Source organism: Spermophilus citellus (assembly GCF_964194105.1).
Source record: "Spermophilus citellus genome assembly, chromosome: 2".
Lineage (NCBI taxonomy): Eukaryota > Metazoa > Chordata > Mammalia > Rodentia > Sciuridae > Spermophilus > Spermophilus citellus.
The window spans coordinates 23,767,885-23,786,605 of record NC_138183.1 but is presented as its reverse complement, the minus strand read 5'-3'; the positions used below and the strand labels follow the sequence as shown (position 1 = coordinate 23,786,605).

At 42.1% G+C, this 18,721-nt stretch overlaps 1 protein-coding gene across 4 annotated transcripts in view; it reads left to right on the top strand.

Moving 5' to 3' along the window:
- PALM2AKAP2 (PALM2 and AKAP2 fusion) overlaps positions 1-18,721 on the top strand; it is a 470,283-nt gene that overhangs the window by 325,315 nt on the left and 126,247 nt on the right. For all 4 annotated transcript variants that reach the window (XM_081280060.1, XM_081280063.1, XM_081280062.1 and 1 more), the window contains one exon: positions 5,564-5,649. In XM_081280060.1, coding sequence (XP_081136186.1) covers positions 5,564-5,649 — 86 coding nt within the window. The remainder of the gene's footprint in view (positions 1-5,563; positions 5,650-18,721) is intronic.

Below are 18,721 nucleotides of genomic sequence, written 5' to 3'. Positions count from 1 at the left end.
CTGGGCTCTAGCCATCCTTGCAGTCCACACCTGTGTCAAGGTCATGGCTGCGGGGGTTGGGATGGGTATGAAGAGGAGGACGTGCTGGATGGATCCGAAGGATGGAAGCCTCTAAGAAGGCTTCCAGAAAGTCGAAGCAAACAAAGCTGTGTGCTCACTGCGACATCCTCTGTTCTGTTCATCAGCCAGGCTACATGGATCATAACTGTTTGTTGTTCAAATTTTAAGACAGCTGCCACATAAGCATGGCTCTGTAAGGTGGTAAGAAAAATGACCAGGGAAAGGCCATGTGGAGGCCAAGGGGCACTCATCATTGTACAAGAAACTTCTACCCTAAAGAGAAAGTGGCGTAGGTGAACTTAGGTCCCTTCCACTCCAGTTCAATGTGGGAAATATATAATGAGCCCCTACTGTGCGCTGGACCCACTGTGCTGACTGGGGCTGAGGTGGGCCTGGAGCTGGGGCTGGTGAATGAACAGCCCTGTCTTCAAAGCACTCAAGGTCTCCCCACCCAGATGGTTTACGTCTGCTGACTACATCTCCATGTGGTTCCTTCCCGGGTCCCTTGCTGGTCCTGGAGCACAGGTCCAACCACAGCCTGTTATTTCTTCAATCTAGACTGGATAACTGAGACATGGGACTTGCCTCCATGGCCTTCCCCTTTCCCCTTTAGATTCCTCCTTTTTCCTTTGAGTACTGTCAAGATCCTATCTCCCAAACCTGGCTTCCCCAAACCAATAATTCTCATTTAACAGACACTTGGAGGAAACTAACTATATCAGGCCTGGTCTCTGCCCACAGGTGTTTAGCCCAGTCAATAAGGGCCCGCTGACGCAGCCTTGACCAGCAAACACTTTTGGACACACTTAGGGCTCTCTCTGCCCAGGTTCTATTTAGTCCCTACAAGTGGGGCTAATGACCAGCATTGTGAGTTCCCCATGACCATGGAGGCTTAAGATGTCACTCTGGGATGAGCTAAGACCCCACAGTGGAAGAACTTTCCCTAGAGGCAAGACTGAATTCCAGTACCACCTGGGTACTTAATTTACATGCCTTCAAGGATATATTTCTAACCAAATAAATGAGAAAAATAGAGAAGAAAAATAGGAATTGAAAATGAGATTCTGCATGCTGTTCCAATCTATGTGTGTGTGTCCTTTTGTGACTGACCCTACTGATGGTCATCAATCTCCCCAATTCTTTCTTGCTGGCCAAGATCCTGTTTTTCCCTCTGTTCATCTTCCAGGTTTCCCATGTGTTCAGAGAAAGTTGAGACCCTTCCCAACCATGGGGCATCTTGATTAGTTAACCTTCAAGACAACTTTGATAATTCTGTGCTCTTTTTCCATGAATGATTTAGGAATGGGGTTTTGGCTTTTTGTTTTTGTTTTTGAGATGGGATCACTGTGTTGTGAGTTGGCCCCTGAGCTTAAGAGATCTTTCTGCCTCAGTCTCCCAAGTAGCTGGGGCTACAGGTAAATACCACTGTGTCAGGTTTATGTTGCATTTTGACCAATGGAATTTTGGGGGTCAGATTGAATGAGTGTTTGGGTGAGGGTGCTTTTGTGGAAGGCATCTTTACTCTTAAAAATAGGTAAAGGAGCTGGGCACAGTGGCACATGCCTGTAATCCCAGTGGCCTGGGAAGCTAAAGCAAGAGGATCAGGAGTTCAAAGTCAGCCTCAGCAACTTAGCAAGGCCCTAAGCAACTTAATGAGGCCCTGTCTCAAAAACTGGGGATGTGGCTCAGTGGCTAAGCACTTTTGGGTTCGAACCATAGTTTGGGGAAAAAAAAAAAACAAGTAAGGGAAGAGAATCAGAGAATCAGAGAATCATCCCTTTTCCTGCTTCTGGACATTATTTTGATGCATGGAATGGCAGTGTCCATTTTGGTATCATAGAGGAAAGACAAGAGAATTACAGAGGTCAGCTGAGGCCACTGGACCACTGACTTAGCCATGTGCCATCCACCCTGTCTTTGGACTTCTTGTTCCATGAACCAATCAGTCCTCTGCTGTTTAAGGCACCATTAAATGGTCTTTATATTTCCTGTGACCAAAAGCATCCTCAACAATGTACCCCAGTATGAGGGCGACTAGGGAGATGCTAATCTGCGGTTCCCACAGTTGGGCTCAGCTCCTGTGTCTCTCACAGCCTGAGTGTCAACAAACCATGCGAAGTCTCGAGTTTGGAGATGTGTGTTTTTTATACAACGTGATCCCGCGTACAAGCCAACAGCAGCATCTTGTCCGTAACAGAAGAAGGAGGTCTGTTTTGAGACTAGAACAAACAGTGACTCCACTGGGCTCCTGGGAGACTTAAGGAATGTTCAGGGCGGTTTTGCTCGTGCAGCCTTTTGCCTTTTGTCTACAGAAACTAAACCCTTCATGGGATGCACATGGACTGTGCAGTGGAAGCAGAGAGTGGTCCCCAAGGAGAAGGAAGTAGGGACCACTGTAACCTGATTGAACTCTCTATAATGGGAGCTGGAGGCTGATGGAGAAGGCTAGTGTGGGAGGGTTCCTTCCTCTCAAAAGTGGGGTCTAGGTTATGCTCTGTCATGAACAACTCCCAATTCCATGCTTTAAAACAGTGAAGCTTTAGTTCCCACTCATCCTCCATGCCCATTTGTGAGCTGGCTGTCATTACCCTATTCCTAGGACTTTGGCTCAGAATTGCCATTATCAGCTGGGCACCTGTAATCCCAGGCTCAGGAGCCGGAGGCAGAAAGATGGAGAATTCAAAGCCAGCTTCAGCAACTTAGCAAGGCCCTAAGTAACTCAGCAAGATCCTGTCTCTAAATAGTAAAGTATATATATAAAAAAGTGCTGGGGTGCTGGGGCTGTAGCTCAGTTGGTAGAGTGCTTGCCTTGCATGCACAAGGTCCTGAGTTCAATTCCTAGCACCACAAAAGGTGGGGAGGGGGCGCGCTGGGATGTGGCTCAGTGCCAAAGCACCCTTGGGTTCAATCCCTGATACCAAAATGCCATATGGTTATTCATTTTGCCCAATGTATGTGTCTGTATGGGTCAGACCTACTAACATGGCTTAAACCAAGAGTAATGATTAGTCTGTTAATGCAAAACACATCAGGGAAATAATCTATTTATGTAGGAGCAGAGATTTCTGTCCCAGAAATTTGAGAAGAAGACAAAGCCCACAATGTCTTTGCAGGAATTTCTAAGGCATGTCACCAAACTCCTCTGACCCAATTTCTGAAACCTGGTCGGAGTCTATTTGCGCCTTGCAGTGAATTACAGTCCAAAGATCTTGAGTAATTCATTATGCAAATATCTAGTAAAACGAGGCTTTTAAGACCCAGCATTTAAAATAAGGACATGTAACCAATGCTAATATATTAAAATTTAGTTAATTTCATACTAGTTTATTTAAATATCATGTAAGTTCAAATGATTGTTAGTATTTTATCACCTGGCCGGTTGATTCATATTAGAAACGCTAGTGTAGCAAACTTACTCACCTCTGTATTCGTTTTGTTTTGGTGCTGGGGGCCTTGTGTGTTAAGCTGTAAACTACCAACCCCTGGGCTACATCCCCAGCCCTCTGGTTTCTTAGCTTAGCACAGTGTTGGTAAATATGTCTTGTGGGGCAAATCTGGCCCACTGCTTGTTTTGATAAATAAAGTTTTATTGGAATCTAGCTGTGCCTGTTCGTTTATGTTGTCAATGACTGCTTTTACTCTATAAAGGAGGCTTGAGAATTGGCAACAGAAAAGATAAGACTAAGCCAGGGTGGACATAAGTTAAATTATAAAAACTAAAGATTAAAGGAGAAAAAAGTAGTTTAGCAGTTCATGCTGCCTACTTCTTTTTTTAGGGGTGGGGGTACCATGGATTGAACTCAGGGGCACTCAACCACTGAGCCACATCCCCAGCCCTATTTTATATTTTATTTAGAGACACATTCTCACTCAGTTGCTTAGCGCCTCACCATTGCTGAGGCTGGCTTTGAACTTGCGATTCTCCTGCTGGGATTAAAGGCGTGCATCACCACGTCTGGCCCATACTGCCTACTTCTAAGAGAACCTTTTGTTCTTCATAACTAGATAACATTATGTCACTGATTCATAAGGAGTTTAAATTAGTTCTATGGGTTAGGACACCAGAATTATTAGTGTCCATTTTCATCTAAGATATTTATTCTCTTAACATTCTTGGTCCTGTTGAAACATTTCAGTATTCAAAAATACTGCAATGATGATACTCAAGAGAAAAGCCATTATCATGTGTATGCTGGTCATTATGATCTGTGTGGTACAATTTTTTAAACTATCATGTCCTTCAAAAACAAAACAAAACAAACAAACAAAAAAGACAAGACCACAAAGCCTAAATATTCACTATTTGGCACACAGTAAAGTTTCTCAGTCCTGAATTAATGTAATATGAGACTGTTGGAATTTTGGAATTTGGGTTATTCACACAGGTCTACGGGTCTCAGATGAATATTAGTCTTGAGTTATCCTTAGGGAAAATTATTTGTTAAAGAAATCAGTGATGTAAACAAATAATGCATGCAGTTTTGCCTAAAAAAATAATCTTTTAATATTTCATGTTCTAAGCACTCATTTATAAAACAGTTATAATACCAGTTATAAATTCATATGGGCTGGGATGTAACTCAGTGGTAGAGTGCATGCCCAATATGTGAGGTAAGACCCTGGGTTCAATCCGCAGCACTGGGTGGGGGGGGGGGGAATATATATATATATATATATATCTTCTTCTTAAAGTCGACCCTGAGAAATTGAAGTATTCTTTATTAGCCTTTAAGGAGATGACTTTACTTGTAATACATTGAAAGTCATTACTTCAAACTTTTCACTAAGGCCATCCCAGCTCTATTTACCTTATCATGTCTGGATTAGTGCAGCTTTATTAAATTGTGTTCCTTCAGAACAACAGCACCTGATCTCTTCTTTGAGGTCAGATAGAAGAAAACCTTTCATTTTTCCAGATATCCATTCTTGGACAACTTTAAGAAGAAAGAAACACTAGCTCCCCATGAGATGTGCAGGGAAAATGCATATAGATTTAAAAGTGATAGTAAACTCTTAAAAGTGACGAGAAACTCTCAGACCTTTCCAGGGGGTATGTGGAATTGAGAACAGGGAATTATCTGGAGTCATTTCTACTGAGTGTTGACGTAGCTGTGTATGCTTCTGTTCTGGGATTCACTTTAAGGCCCATGTGAGACCTCAGTATGAGGCCTGGATGTTGGAGGAGTTCATTCCAACCCCTTCTGCAACATCTGGGGTAGGAACAGAATCTGTAAAATTTAGGATTTTTAAAAAATTGTACCATACTGATCATCACATTTTTGAATAATGAAGTCCAAAATTGGAGATTAGATAAAAACAGAAGAGGTGCTAACTGACCACACTTCCAGAAGAAAACTTTCCCAGTAACCCCCAGGTAGGTAAGTGGCCACGGGTCACCATCTGTTTCCTTTCATACAGGCATGGAATCTACCAAAGGACATCTATGTGTCTTTCCATGTCTGCTGAATCTACTTGGCTCAAATGGACTTATTTTTTTCCCCAGGGGTCGGATGGCGAAGTGTGCTGCTAACAGGAGATGAGACAGGCTCAGGTGCCCCAGAAACATCCAGCCCAGACATGACTCTGAAGGTAAGGGATCTTTCTCAGGTGGATCCTCCAAATGTACCCTTAGAGCGATGGAGGCCTCTGCAGGCTTCTCTGGGGCAGAATGAGCCTCGCCCTCCACCTGCTGGGCTCTCTGTCTCTATTCACTGATGTCTCTCAGTGAGACACCGGGACATAGAATTTCCTGAATTCTGGTACTAGATTGGGAAACCACTTGAATGCCAGAATCTAAGACACGATTTCCAATGGGCCTGTTGTGGGGTCTTCAGTGAACATCAGTCTGTACGTAGGCTATTTGCAATTGGTAACCCCGGTTGGGACAGTGAAGCAAATCTGAAAATTCTGAGCTGAGAAATCAGGCCCCACTGTGCATTATGAAGAAAGGTCAGAGAGGCATGAAGTAACTTTGATCTCGACTCAAGATTTCCAGTGATGTCAGCGGGAAGGCAGCTCGTGGGCCATTTCAGCTAGAATGCTAATGTCCAAAGGTTTGCAAAATGACTCATCTGGGAATCAACTAAATTATCACTGCTCAAGTTAAATGCTTGAAATTGGTAACCATTGCCTAGATTAAGGAACCCCTAGTAAAAGTTATCAGAGCCTCGACCACTTCCCTTCTATTACTGGTTTCAACATAAAAGAGTGGGCCTCCTCTATGGAATTCTGTGTTTTAGTAAACAAAGTCCGGGGGTGGGAGAACTTTCTCACATCTTTGTTTGAATGATTAGAATTTTAATATATGCGACTTCTGAATATTTCTTTGAAAAACAGAAAGTAATGTCCCTTTTGAAATTGGGATAGAACAGATGTTTCTCTCCTGGAATTATTAGAAGTTATACAAGATAGATTAATTTAAGTTTTTTTTTTTTTTTTTTTTGTAACATGCAGGCTGAACTAGTAATGTTATCTATGTTAGAAAGTTCAAGGCAGAAATTAAATGTGAGATTAAATGAAAAACAGGACAGTAGCCTGATTGGTCAAAAAGGCAACTAACCTACATAACAACCATCCATGCTGATAATTCATTTTGCCTGTCATTGTGTTTAGCAGGGTTTGCAATATTATAAGTTGCAATGGTATATTGGTGCTGTGTTGACTGTTAAGGCAAATCCTGAACTAGTTTGAGTCTAGGATTGGTGTTGGGCAAAAGGCAGATGGGTGCCAACAGTGAAACCCGATGAGTTTAGATTTGCTATCTCAGAATCTGTTATCTTTTTGAGAATTTTTTTCAGAGGGTGCCGAGGATTCAAACCAATGATCTTGTGTACCCTTAGAGCGATGGAGGCCTATGCAGCCTTCTCTGGGGCAGAAGGAGCCTCACCCTCCACCTGCTGGGGTTCTCTGTCTCTATTCACTGATATCTTTCAGTGAGACACCCAGGTATAGAATTTCCTGAATTCTGGTACTGGATTGGGAGGCAAGCACTCTTCTTGGGCTATATCTCCAGCCCAAGAACTGGTTTTTGTGAGATGTGTTTCTGGTATAGCTGCAGATGTGGTATGTATGGGTGGACAAATAAATGATCAGAAAGATGGGAGTTGGTTTTTATAAAAGCAAATGATACCAGGTGTGGAGATGCACACTTGTAATCCCAGCTACTTGGGAGACAGAAGCAGGAGAATCTCAAGTTCAAAGCTATCCTTGGTGACTTAGCAAGACCCTTAGTAATTTAGCAAGACCCTATCTCAGAATAAAAAATAAAAAGAACTGGGGCTATATAGCTCAAAGTTGGAGCATTTGCCTAGAATGTGTGAGGCCCTGGGTTCAATCCCCAGCACTGTGAGCCCCAACAAATAACAACAACAAAACATTAATAGCAATAGAACTTGGTTTATCAGGGCTGGGGATATAGCTCAGTTGGTAGAATACTTGCTTCACATGCACAAGGACCTGGGTTCAATCCCCAGCACCACAAAAAAAAAAAAAAAAAAAAAAAAAGAACTTGATTTATCGATACTTCTCAAGGAGAAGGAATATCCACAGAAATTATACCTTTACTTCTTCCACTTTGATCTTCTTCTGATAGACATATCTATTTTAACGCTAACAATTATTCTTTCTGAAAAAAATTGTACTTTGTTCTTATTTTTTTAAAATCATGATCATCTGAGTCAGGTGAGGTAGCGCATGCCTGTAATTCCAGTGATTCTGGAAGCTGAGGCAGGAGGATCTCAAGTTCTAGGTTCTAGGCCAGCCTGGGCAACTCAGGAAGACCCTCTTTTTTTTTTTTTTTTGGTAGTAGTAGTAGGGATTGAACCCAGGGGTACTTAACCACTGAGCCACATCCCACCCCTTTTTATTTTTTATTTGAGACAGGGTTTCACTAAATTGCTTAGGATCTTGCTAAGTTGCTGAGTCTGGCCTCAAATTTGTGATCTGCTACTGCCTCCTGAGTCACTGGGATTAAAGTCTTGTGCCCCATTTCCAGCTAATTCTGTCTCAAAATAAGCTAAAAAGGGCTGGAGGTATATAACTCAGTGCCCCTGGGTTCAATCCCCACACCAAACCAAACCAAACCAAATAAACAAAAATATCATAATTAACTGAATGTAGTTTTAGCTACTACCTGTAGTGGTTTTTTTTTTTTTAATATTTATTTTTCAGTTTTTCGGTGGACAGAACATCTTCATTTTCTTTTTATGTGGTGCTGAGGATCGAACCCAGCGCCCCATGCATGCCAGGCGAGCACGTTACTGCTTGAGCCACATCCCCAGCCCCTACCTGTAGTGTTTTAGTACTATGTTTTATTTTGAAATAGCAAAGTCATGCTTCTAAAAATATATACAATGTAGATAAGTGAATTCTTAAGCAAACCTGTCATTCTAAGGAATATTAATAATAAGTATATATATTATTTTTTAGTTGTTGATTAACTTTTATTTTATTCATTTATTTATATGTAGTACTGAGAATCAAACCCAGTGCCTCACACATATGAAGCAAGCACTCCACCACTGAGCCACAACCCTGGCATAAGAGTAGTTATATTTAAAACACCTTCTAAACACACTGAAGTAGGTAGGCACACCACATGGGCCTGCCTTTGTTTTTTGAGGTGCTGGGGTCCAATTCAGGGCCTTGCAAGCATTCGGCTACTGAGCTACATCGCAGGCTGCTTGACAGTTTTAAATGATTCGGCTTAGTGGCTTGAATTGCAAAACACCACTCCCCCACCCTCAAAAAGATATGTCCAAGTCCTAACTCCTGGTACCTATGAATGTGACCTTATTTGGAAAAACAGTCTTTGCAGATATAATTAAGAATCTTGAGATGAGATCACTCCACATTAACTGGGTGATGTTAAATCTAATGACTTGTGCCCTAATAAAATAGAAGGAAGTGGATATGCGTGGAAAAGGCCTTGTAAGGAGACAGAGACAGAGATTGTAATTCTGCAGCCCAAGCCTAAAACCCAACCGAGGGCTGGGGGTGTCAGTCAGTGTCAGGGAGCTTGCTCAGTGTATGTAGGGCCCTCCCCCAAATGAACAAACAAATGGAGTCACCAATAGCCAGAAGAGGCAAGGAAGAAGTCTCCAATAGACCTCTTAAGGGAACGTAGCTCCGCTCATACTCTGAACTGTTGGCTTCCAGAACTGTGAGAAATAAATTTCTGTTGTGTCAAGTCACTAAGTTTGTGCCACTTAGTTATGGCTGCACTAGGAGATTAATACTAGGACTTTTCCAAGAGTCACTCCAACTTTTTTGTGTGTTTGTTTGTTTCAGTTGCTATCTATATATTTTGAAGTGTTGGGAAGGGAACCCAAGCCTTGTCCATGTGCTCTACCACTGAGCGCCACCCTGTCCTCACCTACTCTTTTGATTACTAAGGCCACGGAGGTTGGTGAACCAATATTCTGCAGATTCCTCTCTACTACCTGATTTCACCCTGCTCACCCTTTACAAAGCTAATTTTACCTGCTCTTGTTTTAGGAGAACCAGTAGGTCTTTTTCAGTTTGTATCATCACCACTCACTAGAAGAAAAAGGTAGTCTTATTTCAGGGCAGCTTCTGTACTGTATCTTGTTCTGTTTTGCTGCTTGTCCAGACACTGATGAACTAACTAATGAAGAAATAAAAGGTTGGATCAGTATTTTGTTAAACTTGCCGGACTGTGAAATCACTTGCAGTGAAAGAAGGAAAGAAAGAAGTAGGTGGGGATACAGTGCAGTTGGTAGAGTGCTTGCCTCACCTGCACAACCCCCTAGGTTCAATCCCCAGCACCACCAAAAAAAAAAAAAAGAAAAAAGAAAAAGAAAATTTTCCAGGATCCTTTCAACAGAAAATCTGAGCCTAAGAATTAGCACCTTTTGTGGGGGAATCAGGGCTGAAGATCACCCCAGGGCCTCCCTCATACTAGGCAAGTGTTACTGCTGAGCTCCATCCCCAGCCCCCAAAATTAGCTTTTTTTTTTTTGGACAAAGAGTACCAGGGATTGAACCCAGAAGTACTTCACCACTACACCACATCCCCAGCCCTTTTTATTTATCAATTTTTATTTTGAGACAGGGTCACACTAAATTGTTTAGGCTCTGACTAAATTGCTAAGGCTGGCTTTGAACTTGTGATTCTCCTGCCTCAGCCTCTGAAGTGTTGCTGGCATTATAGGCGAGTGCTACTGCACCCAGCTAAGAATTAGCATTCTCAAATGCTAAGTGCCTCTATAGTTCCAGCTACTTGGGAGGCTGAGGCAGAAGAATCACTTCATCACAGAAGCTTGAGACCAGACTATGCAATATAGCAAGACCTCATCACAAGAAAGAGAGAGAGAGAGAAAGAGAGAGAGAGAGAGAGAGAGAGAGAGAGAGAGAGAGAGAGAGAGAGAGAGAGGAGGGAAGGAGGAAAAGCAAGTTAGCATTTTTTCTAAGGCTTGATTGCTTCTGGAAATCCTTGCCTTAGCATCCTGCTGATCTTGCCTCTCTAGTTGTCCAACTTGTTACCAGAGTCAGGATATTTTGAGTCCCCCAACTCCAGCACCAGGATGACATGCAAATTCCTGAAGCATTCCATATTTAAAACAAAAGACAAGGGCTGGGGTGTAGCTCAGCGGTAGGGTAACTTGCCTGGCCTAGGGCCTATTCAATCCCTAGCATTGCAAAAAAGAAAGAAATGGGATGGGGGGAAAAAAATAAAAAAGCATGGCTTTTACTCAGTGCTTCTTGGATCTTCCTTCTCTCCTTCCCTTGGTTAATTTTCTTTGGTTCAAATATTCCCTCCTCCTTCAGCACTTTCTGGGCAGCATTGCTAGTCCTTCTCCTCCATAGCCAGACACATAAAGAACCTAGATGTCATTACATAATATCCAGCCTCTCCCCTGCCAGGAAGCCACTTCCATCAGGGCCAGAGTCCCCAGCGTTTGGCCCGATGTCCAACACATGTGTGCAGTCTTCTCTATTGAGAAAGCAGATGCGCATCCACCTTCACCTTGGCTGCACTAGGCCCATCTTAGGCTTTTCTCAGGCTGGCTGCCTCTGTTCCCACTCGGGGTCTTCCTCTTGCTGCCCCACTTCTGACTTCCCCTCGAAGGCCACTTTGCTCTGTTTGGTTGTTCACTTAGCAGCTCTAAATTACAGCTCCTTTCTTTTTCTCTCCCTTTTTTCTTTTTACTGCTTTGGTTTTCTTAATACACTTTTATTAATGTATATTGTTTTCATACTGTGAAGTTCCCCCCTGTAAGTGTATGATTCAATAATCCTTAGCAGATTTACCAACCATCACCAGTTCTAGAACATTTAACAAGATCCTTCGGTCCCTACTCCAGCCCCAGGCGGTGGACTCATGCAACCTGTGGTCTTTTGTGTCTGGTTTAGCACATATTTTGTTTTGTTTTGTTTTGTTTTTTCAAGTTTATCCATGGCATAGCTGCTGTCACTATCCTTTCCATTCCTGTTAATGTTGGCCAATATTTCGTTTCTGAGTATGCCACTATTTGGGTACCCCCAACACTGCTGATTTTTTGTGATGCTGCGGGCTCAAACCCACGGCCTGGCACACGACAGTCAAGTGCTCCATCACTGAGCTACACCAGCAGTTCTGGGTCATCTTTTTATTTATTTATTTAAATTGTTTTTAGTGGTAGATGCACACAATATCTTTATTTTATGTATTTTTTCTTATGCAGTACTGAAGATGGAACCCAGTGTCTCACACATGTAGGCAAGTGCTCCGCCACTGAACCACAGCCTCAGCCCCTATAATTTTATCATTTTTGTCCATTCACAAGTTGATAGACTTTGGGCTGTTTCTACTTTCTGTCAGTAACGCTTCCACGAACAGGTACATGTGGCTCTTTGGGTGGACATATTTCTCACTGGACTTGAAATTCCTGGGTCATGGGCTGGGGCTGGGGCTCAGTGGTGGAGCACTTGCCTAGCACATGTGAGGCACTTGGTTCAACCCTCAGCACCACATAAAAATAAATAAATAAAATAAAGGTATGTGTCCACCTACAACTAAAAAATATTTAAAAAAAAAAGAAAAGAAAAGAAAAGAGGGGCTGGAGATGTGGCTCAAGCGGTAGTGCGCTCGCCTGGCATGCATGTGGCCTGGGTTCGATCCTCAGCACCACATACAAACAAAGATGTTGTGTCCGCCGAATACTAAAAAGTAAATATTAAAAAAAAATTCTCTCTCTCTCTCTCTCTCTAAAAAAAAAGAAAGAAATTGCTGCATCATGTGGGTAACTCTGTGTTTAATGTTTGAAAAACCATCAACTACATTTTCTACTGTGTCTGTACCATTTTACACCCTACCAATAATGCATGGGTATAAAGTAACCATCCTGGTGGATATAAAGTATCTCATTGTGGCTTTGATTTGTATTTCTCTGGTGTCTACTTGAATATCTTTTCTCTTTTCATGTGCTTCTTGGCCATTTTGTATGAGGTTAGTGTTTGTGTATATGTGTGCTAGGGTTGAACTCAGGGCTTCCCATATGCTCAGCAGGTGTTCTACCACTGAGCTCCACACCCACCACCTTTGCAGGTCATTAAAAAAAAATATATATATATATATATATAGTTATAGTTGGACACAATACCTTTATTTCATTTATTTATATGTGGTTCTAAGGATTGAACTCAGTGCCTCGCACGTGCTAAGCAAGCACTCTACCGCTGAGCTACAACCCCAGCTGTGGCAAGCCATCCATGGGCTGTGTGTTGAGCTATGTGAATTGGAGCTATATGAGGGGACAGGCCTGGCATTGGACGCTGATTGGGCTGTGGAACTCAAGTGTGCCTTTCCTCTCTCTGCCCGTGATCCCACATAGCACCTGAGATGGGTGTGACTTACCAAGATGTCAATCAATCTGCTGACTACCAGACATCACAAAGTCCACCTTTGAAACAGTATCCCCTGCCTTATTTGGTGAAGAACATTCCATCGAATCGAATCTGCTTTGTGGGTCTTCCCTATAAAATAAAGAGATTCTGGGTGTACGCTCTCTTGCCTTCCAGCGTGGAAGAGGACCCTTGAGGTCACAGAGCAGTCCCACCCGTGATCTGAGAAACTCATGTCCATGATGTCCGTGATTTCTTCGCCGTTTTCTTAGTTTAATGTTGTAGCCATCTCTTTTGAACCCAGCTCATTTGGTCTGTGCCAGCACCTGGCGAGACCCAGCCCTGCAGATAATTTTTTAATGGCTTGATTGCTTTTGTTTGCCATAATTTGTGCATTTTTTTACAGCAAAGCACCCTCTCTTTGTCTCATTGCAAGTTCTCAAAATTTTCTGCTGGGCATGGTGGTGCACACCTGTAATCCCAGTGGCACGGAAGGCTGAAGCAGGAGGATCCTGAGTTCAAAGCTAACCTCAGCAACAGCGAGGTGCTAAGCAGTTAGGTGAGACCCTGTCTCTAAATAAAATACAAAATGGGGGTGAGGATATGGCTCGGTGGTCAAGTGCCCCTGAGTTCAATTCCTGGTACCAAAAAAAAAAAAGAAAAAAAAGTTTTCTGAGTGAGGAACTTTGTTCTTGACTAAAGTGGGAGGGGGCACTCAGCTCATCCTTTCCCTGTCTCAAAATAAAATATAAAAAGGGCTGGGGATGTGGCTCAGTGGTGAAGCATCCCTGGGTTCAATGCCCAGTACCCCAAACAAACAAACAAACCTAATACATGTTAAAGAAATACCTGTATGATTAAAATGTTGTAATTGCGCTGTCATTCTAATCAAATATAGAAAGTAATCCCCTCGTGCTGTCTTTACCTTGCCCTCTTCTGTGTATAGTAAGACTAAAAATTGTGTTTGTAAAGAGAAGCACAAAAAATCCTAGAATAGCAGAATTTTTCTGGGAAAGGAGCCTGTATTCACATACACTATTTTCTGTCTGGTGCTTAAGCAAGAAGCAAGGTTGATAACCCTTCAGGCACACTGGAGATTCCTCCTGCCATAGAGTCACTGGAAAAGGGCAGGTTTCCTAATCCAGAAGGCAGGGAAAGCCATGTTATTTCCTAACATGTTGCTTTCTGTACGTAAAACTTCTTGCTGGGAGAGAGGCTGTTCTCCTGGAAGGACAGATGTTCTCCTTTACAAAAGGGGGAAAGCATTTCAGCTCTTTCGGTGGCCATTAGAGGCCACAGGTTAGAGCTTTCTTTGGCTTTGGCTTTAAGAAGCCTTTCTGCTGAAAGCCTTTTGTTGCCAGAGGTGGAGAACTAGTTGCCCTTTGTATTTTATGATGACGGCATTAGGAAGGATTCTTTGGGGCTGGGGCTTTGGACAAAAAGATGCATTTGGGACCAGAAGTCCTTCCTACGCTGGTACTTACATAAAGATCGCTCTAAATTTGCTTCTTGGCCAAAGGAAATATTTTATTGCAGATTCTTTTTTGAAGAAAAGAATACTTAAATCCTTTTAGGTTACTGAATCTCAGAGGAGGTTGCTAATGGTGGGTAAGAGGCAGACCAGTATTATATGGGTTAATTTTCAGGATATCCTTTAAAAAAATACACCTTTGGGCTGGGATTGTGGCTCAGCGGTAGAGCACTTGCTTAGCACAGGTGGGACCCGGGTTCAATTCTCAGCACCACATTAAAATAAATAAATAAATAAAGGCATTGTGTTGTGTCCATCTACAAAAAAGATTCTCTCTCTCTCTCTCTCTCTCTCTCTCTCTCTCTCTCTCTCTCTCTCTTTAAAAAAAAAAGATACAGCTTTGGTAGGGCTGGGGCTGGGGCTCAGTGGTTAAGTGCTCGCTTAGCATGTGAGAGGTATTGAGTTCCATTCTCAGAACCACATAGAAATAAATTCATTACATAATAAAGGTCCAGGGCTGGGGATGTGGCTCAAGTGGTAGTGCACTTGTCTGGCATGCTTGCAGCCCGGGTTCAATCCTCAGCACCACATACAAAGATGTTGTGTCCGCCGAGAACTAAAAAATAAATATTAAAAATTCTCTCCCTCTCTCTCTAAAAAAAAAGAATTAATAATAATAATAATAATAATAATAAAGGTCCACTGACAACTAAAAAAGTATACAAAAAAAAAAAAAGGTAGCAGAATACAACAGTCACTAATATGGCAGTATGTAAAAATGTGGATGTGTAACCGACGTGATTCTGCAATCTGCATTTGGGGTAAAATTGGGAGTTCATAACCCACTTCAATCTAATGTATGAAATATGATATGTCAAGAGCTTTGTAATGTTGTGAACAACCAATAAAAAAAAGTATACAAAAAATAAAATACACCTTTGGGGCTGGGGGTGGAGCTTAGTGGAAAAGCACCTGCCTACCAGGGGAGAGGTGCTAGCTAGGTTCTATCTCCAATATCACAAAACAAAACGAAAACAAATAATTTTTAAACTAAAAGAAAGATTAAAAATACACATTTTAAAGGAAATGGAGATGAAAGTTTCCATTGTAAACTATAATATACCATGTCAACGTTGGTTATTTATTATCCCAATATGCTACATCTTGTTTGTCAAATAAATGAACTCATAGCCATCAGCAACTCTCCATTATTATGTACAGATGCGAATATTGCAGGCAAATGAAAGATCTCAGGTACCTTCTCCCCTGGCCCTTTTGTTTTTTCACTGTGTTCCCTTCCCACCGATAAAAGCCAGCACTGATCAAGTGTTTGCACTGATCTGAGGACTATGCTAGACCCTGACATGCAACACATAATCTTCAAAACAGCCCTGCTAAGGAAGAACTGTTGTGAATCCCATTTTGCAGAAGTGGTGACTGTGGCATGGTAAAGCAAAGTAATTTACTCCAGACCCTAAAGCCAGGTGTGCTGGAGCCAGGTTTTAAACCCAGGTGGAAAGACACTTCTTTTTTCTTTTCAGTAGTGGGGATTGAACTCAGGGGCACTGGACCACTAAGCCACATCCCCAGCCCTATCTTGTATTTTATTTAGAGACAGGGTCTCACTGAGTTGCTTAGCGCCTCATTTTTGCTGAGACTGGCTTTGAACTCACTATCTTCCTGTCTCATCCTCTCAAGGTGCTGGGATTACAGGTGTGTGCCACTGTGCCCAGCACTGGAAAGACACTTCTGTATTTGGGTATTAACGTATGCACATCCATGTTTTTATTAGCTAAATCAGGAGAGCTCCAAGGATGGGGCAGGGGTAGCTTAGCCAGATAAAATATTGGTCACCAGTGCCTAAAGGTGTAGCTCAATGGTAAAGTGTGTGTCTAGCATGTGTGAAGTCCTGAGTTCAATCCCCTATGCTATCAGAAAAATGCTAGACACCAGGTTAAGCTTGAATTCTAGATAATCAATGAAAAAAGTTTTAACTTTAGTATGCCCCTTGTATTGCACCAGACATACTTGTACTAAGAAATTGTTGTTTACCTAAAGTTCCAATTTAACTGGGTGTTGGGTATTGGTATTTGCCAAGTCTAGCAGACACAGAGAGGAGGGATGAAGGGAACAGATAAATGTGTTCGTATTTTGATCATTGTAGTCTGTCTGGTATTATTTGTGAGTTTAGATTCCTTTCTCTCTTTCTCTTTCTTAGCCATGGCTTCCCTCCCCTCCCATTTCAGGGATGACAGTTACTAAAGGACAAGTTACAATTTGGTATCAAGATCTTAGTTGGCTTTATTTCCAGTTCTTCTCAGCCTGGCAACACTCATTCCATAAAGTGGAATAAGTGTTATAGTTGGCTGAGAAGATGGTTTTGTAGACAGAGAAGGGCTACAAAAAGCAGGAACAGGGGACTAAAGCAGATGGGTCATTTCAGGGATATTTTTTAAGGTGGGGACGAGAGACAGAACCATTTTGTAAAAATCAAAGCAGAGGGAGATTTCTTGTCATGCTGATGGGCCTTTTAGGGAAATTTGGCCATCTTTTGCTAAGTTTTCTTTTTTGCTATTAGTATGTGCCCCACCCCATAACATGACTTTGCTGAAGCCTGTTCTAGAATCTTTATTTCAGCTGGGCTATCATTATTGGCCTGATTCATTTTCTGCAGATAGTTAAAATGTTGATGAAATATTCTTATGATTTTACCAATTCTATGAATTGGTAACATTCCCTGGCTCTCAGCAGTCACCTCCTAAAATAGATGGCACTGGCCTGGATATTCCCAGCAAAAGTTCCGAAACATTCACAAATATTTCCTGAACACATCAGTGTATTTCCTTCTACGCACGTTTGGAGTGTTCCAACGGTGGGAATGACTAATGAGGTAAAGCCCTAGAAACTGTCTCACTCTTATCTCACAGGTCAGAGCCCACCTTCAAATATTCTTGATTTCTCAGGCTGGGGATACAGCTCAGTTGGTAGAGGGCTTGTTTTGCATGCACAAGGCCTTAGGTTCAATCCCAACACCACACACACACACACACATACATCCCTGATTTCTCAAGACTGATTGTCTCCAATCCAGCTGTGTGTGTGTGTGTGTGTGTGTGTGTACCTGTGTACCTGGGACTGACTGAACTCAGAGGTACTCAGCCACTGAGCCACAACCCCATCCCTTTTTATTTTTTGAGACAGGGTCTCACTAAGTTGCTTAGGGCCTCACTAAGTTGCTGAGGTTGACCTTGAACTCTTGATCCTCCTGCCTCAGTCTACTGAGTTGCTAGAATCATAGATATGAGCCAGAGCTCATTTGTACATACCTGGGTCTACAACTTCTGATGGAATAAGCCAAGCAAACTAAACACAGGTCCTACTGATGCAAACCACTAGTCTGTAGTGTAATTAAAAGATGGTTTCCATTTAGGTGGGGAACCTGTCTGCCTACCCGCTTAATATATGAAAAAAATGATTGTGTTCCTGAGGGTCCCAAATGATCAGAAATGATTTCTGAAAAGCTGGGTGGAACTTGAATAGTCATTTATGATAGGCCTTGTCCTTCTAAAACAAGTCAGGTAGCGGAGGCTTCTTACATCTTTAGCATAATTCTTGGAAGTATCTGTTGGATTCCTAGGAAGAATGATCTCGCTTCGTTATGTAAACATTTGAAATTAAGTGAGGATTAGTTCTCCCATCTCGATAAATTGTCAAATGCCTTTTCCACTTCTTCTATCTTTTTTCCAATGGCCTTCCCCTTGATTTTTTCTGATGTAGTAAAAACTTATAATTAAAAAATACACTCATGGAGCTGGAGTTATAACACTCACCTAGCATGCATAAGGCCGGGGGTTCAATCCTCAGCCTTGCCAAAAAAAAAAAAAATACTGTAAAAATCATAACACACATGTAAATTGCATGTAAAAAGACATGTGTTCAGATGGGATGATTGATTTCCTAACCAGGAGAACGGGTTGCAAAACCCTAATAGGTCCATGTACTAAGAGTTGGGCTCTTTTATGTCACTTGAGCTTATTACCATTGCAACAGTGGCTACTTCTTCAGACATGAGCCAGCAGAGATGTGACATATATTTTAGCTTGGCATTCTTAAATCTGTTTTTGAAAAGGAAAAAGGTACCAGGCTGGAGTTGTAGCTCAGTGGTAGAGTGCTTGCTTAGCACTTGTGAGGCACTGGGTTCGATCCTCAGCACCACATAAAAATAAGTAAATAAAATAAAGGTATTGTGAACATATACAACTAAAAAATATTACAAAAAGAGAGAGAGAGAGAGAGAAAAGTACTAGCAGCTACCATCCCACTAGCTGTCCCAAGGGATCTGGGCTGG